This window comes from Mercenaria mercenaria, chromosome 1 (genome assembly GCF_021730395.1).
Source record: "Mercenaria mercenaria strain notata chromosome 1, MADL_Memer_1, whole genome shotgun sequence".
NCBI classification, from domain to species: Eukaryota; Metazoa; Mollusca; class Bivalvia; order Venerida; family Veneridae; genus Mercenaria; species Mercenaria mercenaria.
In genome coordinates this window covers 101,936,158-101,945,549 of record NC_069361.1, presented here as the reverse complement: position 1 = coordinate 101,945,549, position 9,392 = coordinate 101,936,158, and the positions used below count along the sequence as shown (strand labels likewise).

Sequence of the window (9,392 nt, the reverse complement as noted above, 5' to 3'; positions counted from 1 at the left end):
CGACACATCGTCTCATTATGGTGAACATTCATGCCAAGTTATTTCAAAATCCCTTTTAGGTTATAACACACTAAATAGTTGTTGTTCTTTATTCTATATGAAATTGACCCATTTCCAATGACTGCAGCACACATCAGGACCCATTTTAAATTTCTGTAACTTACATTTTCTTGAAGAATATTGTCAGTGCTAACTAAAGATCAAAAGAAAAGTGGAGGTCATGTTTGATGCAAGAAAAATAATTTCAGTCAAACACACAAACTGCAAAATCAGCTAAAAAATGAGACCCCAAATTATACTGGTGGTGTATGATCTAAGTTTCCATGAAAATTTTTGTCATGTTGTTATTTCATTATGAAAATGCTACCTACATGTCAAGCATAGATCTGTCATGTGATTTTAGCAAAAAAATTGCAAAGAAAATAAGGAAAATAGCCCTACAGAGCATAAAAACTGAGGACTATTTGTGTCCGCCATTATGCGACTACCATTTTTTTCGCGCCATTTTTCTATTTCGTGTCTGTATGCCTTTAGTGGGATTTTAAAATTTGTCATTATGAAAACAACAAAACTGTTTGATAACAATTTCAGTCTTTTAATATCACAGACAATAATAAAGAGAAGCATATAACATCAAACATGATACAGTAAGGAATATTTCGGTAAAACCTTAACAAGTGAACATACATCTTTTCAAGAATACTCACTGTTAATGAAAGTTATCATTGTTTTATCTCGTAACACATGTATACATTTAATACATTTTATAATGAACCACTAGGATTTGGCTCATTTTTATGGCCTTAAATAAAATTCTGACTCTCTGCTACCCTTATGATGATAATACACATCATATTCTCAAAATATATTCTGATAAATTTTCATTCTGAAGGGTAACTTTTGAAAAACATCCAAAAAGAAATATGATAGATAATAATACTAACATGTTAAACAATAAAATCAGAAAAATAGCCTTGAACAGTATGACACATCTCAACACTGGTCTCAGTAATTACTAGTAACATAAAATACCAGGTAAAAGCTTTTAAGATAACAATCTGGATAATGTTTCATACATAAACAGATTATTTTCAGCTCTTGCAGCCCCGTAATGTCAGCCAATTATGTAAAGGATTTTACACGAGTGTCTTTTCATATTGAATTTACTAAACAAGTTGAATAAAATAATAAAATGTGAGGCTATGCCGAGCATTTTATCAATTTTATTCACAAGTTTAACAAGAGAGCCATGATGGCCCTATATCGCTCACCTGTTATAATTGCACTTAAGGACAAGAAGGTCCTCAGAAAAAATATCTAAGTCCAAAGGACAGGAACAACAATGGGAAGAAATTTAACCAAAAAGAAAAAAAAATTCTTACAAGGTATAGATATGTCAATAAACACCTAAAAATTGGAGGTACCATCCATGTTGTACCACAGAAAAGTGGTCTCGGTTTTTCCCTACGGCTAATAATAAAAAAGTTACTAAAAATAAGCTATTTATAGTAACGTAAAAGGGAAGTAATTAAAAAAATAAATATTGTGGGTGAACAAAAGAAGGATCTGCCAAATAAATCTGTTGACATAAATGAAATTTCAGATCAGTATCTTCATTAGTTATGGAGATATACCCATTTTAATTTGAAATAAAGGGAGGTAATTTGACATAAATCAGTCCATAGTTATCTACCCTGATTGTCTCAGTCCAACTAATAACAATAATGAAATTTCAAATAAGTCCTATAAGTACTTACTGATATAAATCCATTTTGATTACAATCAGGGGAGGTAATCAGATATAAAATAACTCTGGAACCTATGATTGGATCTGATTTGTCATGGAATCCAAGATTTATTGTTGTTGAAGATATTTTGAAAGTTTGTATCAAATAAAACAATAAATGAAGTCTCTATATGGCTGCAAAAGCCAAAATAACCAATTTTGGACCTTCAAGGGGCCATAACTCCAGAACCCATGAAGGAATCTGGCCAGGAAAAAAGGAAGCAAGATCTTGTGGTGATACAAGTTGTGTGCAAGTTTGGTTAAATTCAAATCATAAATGAAGCTGCTATTGTGCAGACAAGGTCAAAATAGCTAATTTTGGCCCTTTCAGGGGCCATAACTCTGGAACCCATTATGGGATCTGGCCGGTTCAAGAAAGGAACTGAGATCTTATGGTGACACAAGTTTTGTGCAAGTTTGATTAAATTCAAATCATAAATGAAGCTGCTATTGTGCAGACAAGGTCAAAATAGCTAATTCTGGCCCTTTCAGGGGCCATCACTCTGGAACCCATAATGGAATCTCGCCAGTTCAAGAAAGGAACCAAGATCTTATGGTGATACAAGTTGTGTGCAAGTTTGGTTAAAATAAAATCATAAATGAAGCTGCTATTGTGCAATCAAGGTCAAAATAGCTAATTCTGGCCCTTTCAGGGGCCATAACTCTGGAACCCATAATGGGATCAGGCCAGTTCAAGAAAGGAACCATGATCTTATGGTGATACAAGTTGTGTGCAAGTTTGGTTAAAATAAAATCATAAATAAAACCACTATCGTGCAGACAAGAAATTGTTGACTGACGCACGGATGCACTGACGCATGGACTGACGATGGATGACGGACGAAGGGTGATCACAAAAGCTCACCTTGTCACTATGTGACAGGTGAGCTAATAAATTCAATGTGGAAAGACACAAATGTATTATTCTTTTTATCCCATGTAAGCTTTTCCTGTTGAAACATCAAAATTTCTTCTTTCTTTACCTATATAGACCAAGTAAATTCGCCCAACGTCTCCTATATTATAAACGACGTCAACGTCTAAGCTTTATTCTAACATGACTTGAATCATTTTCCTATCAAACAAAGAAGACTGAAAGCTGTGTGTTATTTTACAACAATTCACTGTTCTGACTTCACAATCATTACATCTTAGCGTCAAACAGCATAGCGGCGCATTGAAAAAGAAACCAACAAAAAACAGGCAAATATTTGACGGACGTCATCAAGGATGTACTTAAAAATCCTTGGTAATGTGTTAGAATCGAAATAATATATCTCATTTAGTGATTTGCTCTTGAATAAAATCATTGTCGTTCAGATGCGTATTATTATATCACTCGGGCACAGCCCTCATGATATAATTCATTCGCATCTGAACTCCAAACAATGATATTATTCAACGACAAATCACTGGATGAGATTTATTATTTCTTAATTACTCGTGTATTATCAAATTTAATATTTATGTAATGGCTTTATTTCACTCCCACGACATCAAATGTGATAAAATCATTTAAACAAACTTGAGAAAGGTCAATGTAGTGACGCTTCTAGCCACGTTTGATGTACATCTATAGAACTGCACAATACCTCCTAATATTTTACTTTATGCTAGTAACTCACTGAATATAAGAGTTATAATATTTATCCAACTAATTTGTCTCAAAAACTAAAATGAGAACAGCTCCACAGGCATATTTAACAAAATCCACCTTGCCATTATGCACCATGATCTTTAAGTCCATTTCAGTTGAAAGTCAACTGAAATGTTTAAGAGAGCATAATTATGATAGCTGAAACATTTGTCTAAAACAGAACATCTGTATTTTCAGATTGAGCAAGATTATGAAATTCCTCCTGACTTGTTCTGATTGCATTTTTCATTGCCTGAAGGACAGTGATAGCTGCCAGAAGTCCCATAGCTGTCTCCCCATATCCCTGGTCCTGTAGGATATGGACCAGTTCATTCCAGTCATGTACAGAGGTCTCGTGGTCATCTAGAACAGCTGCATGGAATGCTGAAGTATGGGGTTCATCTGAAATTATACAATAAATTAGCAAACTGGTTTCAATTTTGTAGAACACCATCTAAAACACAACAAAATTTGATACAGTCATTGTGCCAAAATGAAATCATATTCTTAGGAAATCTGACTACAGGCATAGATCTTATCAGGCAAACTAGACATACTCTCTGTCTGAAAAGTTACAAACTACAAACTAGAGATGCTTTTGAGAAAAGCGCATGTCTCCCACAACTGCCTAATCATGTAAAAAGTAAGTCAGTCTTTATATACTGTTTACTTAATCCACATGTGCATGCGCTTTCTTGACGCCAAAAGGAAGCCTATACTACTAGTAGTATAGGCGCCGGTTTGGGGGTAAAGCTGTGCAAGAAATCTGAGTTTTTTTGGTAATTCAAGAGCCATAATTCCGAACTGCCTAGGCCGATTTGGCTAGTTATCGAACTTGGCCGAGCACTTATTGGCAGACACATCTTGTTGAAGTTTGGTGAAGATCGGATGAGAAATGTTCGACTTAAGAGTGCGGACAAGCTTCGTGACAGACACAGACACAGACACAGACACAGACACACACAGACTGGAGTAAATCAATATGTCTCCCAAACCACTGTGTGGTGGGAGACATAATTAAACCCCATAATTAAATGCCTTTTGTATTTCAACTTTAAAATCCACTTATTCAAGCTAAAACAAAATAGCAGTTTTGGCATAAACTTTGAGGTTTGACACCCATAAGATTAATAATTTCACAGTACTTATTTTGAAAATATCATCCTGTTTATATATTTTATTTGAGAAAATCTGTTCATTTGCAAAGTCATTAAGATAATATACACTTGGCATTTTGTTCTAAATAAAGTACCAACCTTTTGAGGGTTTATGCTGCATCTCTTGTATAAAAGGGAGAGCCAGCTCAAACTTATTTTCTTCCATCAGATTCATAATGACACAACCAATAGACAGAGGGCGCTCTCCTCTGTTGTCCCTATCAACCAGCGCATGAAGAAGTTGTATGGACGGACTGCTCCGCAACAAATCTATGTAGTCTTCCTTTGTAAAGTCACATCTCTGACGGGCTAAGTCCAGGCCAGCCCTTACTCTTCCCTGTTTCAATAGGCAGACAATTGCTTCTTTGTACATTTTCAACTTGATGAAGACATTCTGTGCCATTGCCTGAGCTGAACAGCGACATGGTATCTGACATTTACAATGATTGTGTATCATATGTCCCATCTCCTCTGTAAATGTCAACCTGTTACAAAAAAAACCAAAAAAAAAAACAATATCTCTATCACTACTGGACAATTTCAAAATTAGTTATAACATCTCTATTTCTGTTGCCATTTTCAACAAAACTTATCCATTTGGCTGACAAATTACAAAGTTATCTTCAATCCTAAAGTAAATTAATCTTTACTAAATATACAAAAAGACAATGACAATGCTGACTATTTTAAGTTCTCATTTTTCTACCTTTTCTGAGCCACCCAGTGTGAGAGAAGATCCAGCCTATTCTCATAAAGTGCACATTCGACACACTCGAGGGATAAACGTGCATCTGGCCGAGCATTTTCTGATCCTGCTGATGGCATCAGTGCATCACAAAACATCAGTAATGGCGTGCGGCCATTGATACGTACTTTCACATCTGAAAAACACAATCAATTGTACTAAGCTATATTCTTAAGCTATGTAAAGTAACACTTTATTATGGTCAAAAACATTTGGTTCAAGTTTGGTAAAGATCGGATGAGAACTGTTTGACTTAGAGCACAGACAAGAGTAAAAAGGCCGATTTTCGGTAATTAAAGGGCCATTTAATAATTCTGAAGTGCCTAAGGCAATCTGGCTAGTAATCAAACTTGGCTGAGGACTTATTGGCAAACGCATTTTGTTCAAGTTTGGTGAAGATCAAATGAGAACTATTCGACTTAGAGTACAGACAAAAGTAAACAAGAGGACCATGATGGTCCTGAATCGCTCACCTCTTCCCACATGACCCAGTTTTGAGTATGACGTCGTTTGTTCTATTATTTGACATAGTGACCTAGTTTTTGAGCTCATGTGACCCAGTTTTAAAATTTACCTAGATATTATCAAGATAAAAATTCTGACCAATTTTCATGAAGATCCATTGAAAAATATGGTCTCTAGAGAGGTCACAAGGTTTTTCTATTATTTGACCTATTGACCTAGTTTTCCAAGGTACGTGACCCTGTTTTGAACTTTACCTAGATATCATCAAGGTGAACATTCTCACTAATTTTCATGAAGATCTCATGAAAAATATGGCCTCTAAAGAGGTCACAAGGTTTTTCTATTTTTATACCTACTGGCCTAGTTTTTGACCGCACGTGACCCAGTTTCGAAACTGACCTAGATATCATCAAGGTGAACATTCAGATCAATTTTCATGAAGATCCACTGAAAAATATGGCCTCTAGAGAGGTCAAAAGATTTTTCTATTTTTAGACCTACTGACCTAGTTTTTTACCGCAGTTGACCCAGTTTCAAACTTGACCTAGATAACATCAAGATGAACATTCAGACCAACTTTCATACAGATCCCATGAAAAGTATGGCCTCTACAGAGGTCACAAGGTTTTTTTATTATTTGACCTACTGACCTAGTTTTTTAAGGCACGTGACCCAGGTTCAAACTTGACCTAGATATCATCAAGGTGAACATTTTGACCAATTTTCATGAATATCCATTCAAGGGTATGGCCTCTAGAGAGGTCACAAGGTTTTTCTATTTCGAGACCTACTGACCTAGTTTTTGATCGCAGTTGACCCAGTTTCGAACTTGACCTAGATATCATCAAGATGAACATTCAGACCAACTTTCATTAAGATCCCATGAAAAATATGGCCTTTAGAGAGGTCACAAGGTTTTTCTATTATTTGACCTACTGACCTAGTTTTTGATGGCACGTGACCCAGTTTCGAACTTGACCTAGATATCATCAAGGTGAACATTCTGACCAATTTTTATGGAGATCCATTCACAAGTATGGCCTCTAGAGAGGTCACAAGGTTTTTCTATTATTTGACCTATTGACCTAGTTTTGGACCGCACATGACCCAGTTTCAAATCTGACTTAGATATCATCAAAGTGAACATTCTGACCAATTTTCATGAAGATCCATTGAAAAATATGGCCTCTAGGGAGGTCACAAGGATTTTCTATTTTTAGACATACTGACCTAGTTTTGGACCGCAGTTGACCCAGTTTCGAACTTGACCTAGATATCATCAAGATGAACATTCTGACCAATTTTCATGCAGATCCCATTAAAAATATGGCCTCTACAGAGGTCACAAGGTTTTTCTATTATTTAACCTACTGACCTAGTTTTTGATGGCACGTGACCCAGTTTCAAACTTGACCTAGATATCATCAAGATGAACATTCTGACCAAATTTCATGAAGTTCTCATGAAATATATGGCCTCTAGAGAGGTCACAAGGTTTTTCTATTTTTAGACCTACTGACCTAGTTTTTGACCGCAGTTGACCCAGTTTCGAACTTGACCTATATATCATCAAGATGAACATTCAGACCAACTTTCATACAGATCCCATGAAAAATATGGCCTTTAGAGAGGTCACAAGGTTTTTATATTATTTGACCTACTGACCTAGTTTTTGATGGCACGTGACCCAGTTTTGAACTTGACCTAGATATCATCAAGGTGAACGTTCTGACCAATTTTCATGAAGATCTTGAAATATATGGCCTCTAGAGAGGTCACAAGGTTTTTCTATTTTTAGACCTACTGACCTAGTTTTTGATGGCACGTGACCCAGTTTCAAACTTGACCTAGATATCATCAAGATGAACATTCTGACCAATTTTCATGAAGATCTTGTGAAATATATGGCCTCTAGAGAGGTCACAAGGTTTTTCTATTTTTAGACCTATGACCTAGTTTTTGACGGCACATGACCAACTTTCATAAAGATCCCATGAAAAATGTGACCTCTAGAGTGGTCACAAGCAAAAGTTTACAGACGCACGCACGGACGGACGACGGACGCCGCGCGATCACAAAAGCTCACCTTGTCACTTTGTGATGGGTGAGCTAAAAAGCCAATTTTCGGTAATTCAAGGGCCATAATTCCGAAGTGCCTGGGCCGATTTGGCTAGTTATTGAACTTGGCCAAGGACTTACAGTCAAACACATTTTGTTCAAGCTTGGTGAAGATCGGATGAGAAATGTTCGACTAAGAGCGCAGACAAGATTTGCGACAGACAGACAGACAGGAGTAAATCAATATGTCTCACACACCACTGTGTGGTGGGATCATAATAATAATTATTTTAATGAAATACTTGTAATTGCAATGTAAACAGAATCATAACAGCCTAGCTTTTGCCATATATACTGCATTAAAAACAAAGTCAATACAAAGACATGGTTTACCCATGAATTTAATTTCTTCCTACCATCAATCTAGTTAATTAGCTTTTATAAACCAGAAAATATCCTTCAAAGATGTAAGAGATGGTTTAAATCTAAAAGAAAACTATAAAATGCTTTTGTAAACAAGAGGACAATGATGGTCCTGAATCGCTCACCTCTTCCCACATGACCCAGTTTTGAACTGAGTATGACTTTGTTTTTTCTATTATTTGACATAGTGACCTAGTTTTTGAGCTCATGGGACCCAGTTATGAACCTGACCTAGATATCATCAAGATTTTTAAAAATTCTGACCAATTTTCATGAAGATCAATTGAAAAATATGGCCTCTAGAGAGGTCACAAGGTTTTTTATTATTTGACCTACTGACCTAGTTATGGATGGCACGTGACCCAGTTTCAAATCTGACCTAGATATCATCAAGGTGAACATTCTGACCAATTTTCATGAAGATCCATTCAAAAGTATGGCCTCTAGAGAGGTCACAAGGTTTTTCTATTTTTAGACCTACTGACCTAGTTTTTGACCGCACGTGACCCAGTTTCAAACTTGACCTAGATATCATCAAGGTGAACATTCTGACCAATTTTCATGAAGATCTATTTGAAAGTATGGCCCAGTTTCAAACCTGACCTAGATATCATCCAGATAAACATTCAGACCAACGTTCATACAGATCCCATGAAAAATATGGCATCTAGAGAGGTCACAAGGTTTTTCTATTATTTGACCTACTGACCTAGTTATTGCCCGCATGTGACCCAGTTTCAAACTTGACCTAGATATCATCAAGGTGAACATTCTGACGAATTTTCATGAAGATCTATTTGAAAGTATGGCCTCTAGAGAGGTCACAAGGTTTTTCTATTTTTAGACCTACTGACCTAGTTTTTGACCACATTTGACCCAGTTTTGAACCTGACCTAGATATCATCAAGATGAACATTCAGACCAACTTTCATACAGATCCCATAAAAAATACAGCCTCTAGAGAGGTCACAAGGTTTTTTTTATTATTTGACCTACTGACCTAGTTTTTGATTGCACGTGTCCCAGTTTCGAATTTGACCTAGATATCATCAAGGTGAACATTCTGACCAATTTTCATGAAGATCCATACAAAAGTATGGCCTGTAGAGAGGTCACAAGGTT

The 9,392-nt window shown here is 36.1% G+C and overlaps 1 protein-coding gene across 5 annotated transcripts in view; it reads right to left on the bottom strand.

Annotated features, from left to right (window-relative positions):
- Positions 1 to 574: 574 nt before the first annotated feature.
- Positions 575 to 9,392, bottom strand: part of LOC123528663 (clathrin heavy chain linker domain-containing protein 1-like) — a 49,503-nt gene continuing 40,685 nt past the window's right edge. For all 5 annotated transcript variants that reach the window (XM_045308569.2, XM_053518884.1, XM_053518882.1 and 2 more), the window contains 3 exons: positions 5,286 to 5,460; positions 4,679 to 5,064; positions 575 to 3,824 (listed from right to left, as the gene is read on the bottom strand). In XM_045308569.2, coding sequence (XP_045164504.2) covers positions 3,595 to 3,824; positions 4,679 to 5,064; positions 5,286 to 5,460 — 791 coding nt within the window. In that variant the 3' untranslated portion in view covers positions 575 to 3,594. The remainder of the gene's footprint in view (positions 3,825 to 4,678; positions 5,065 to 5,285; positions 5,461 to 9,392) is intronic.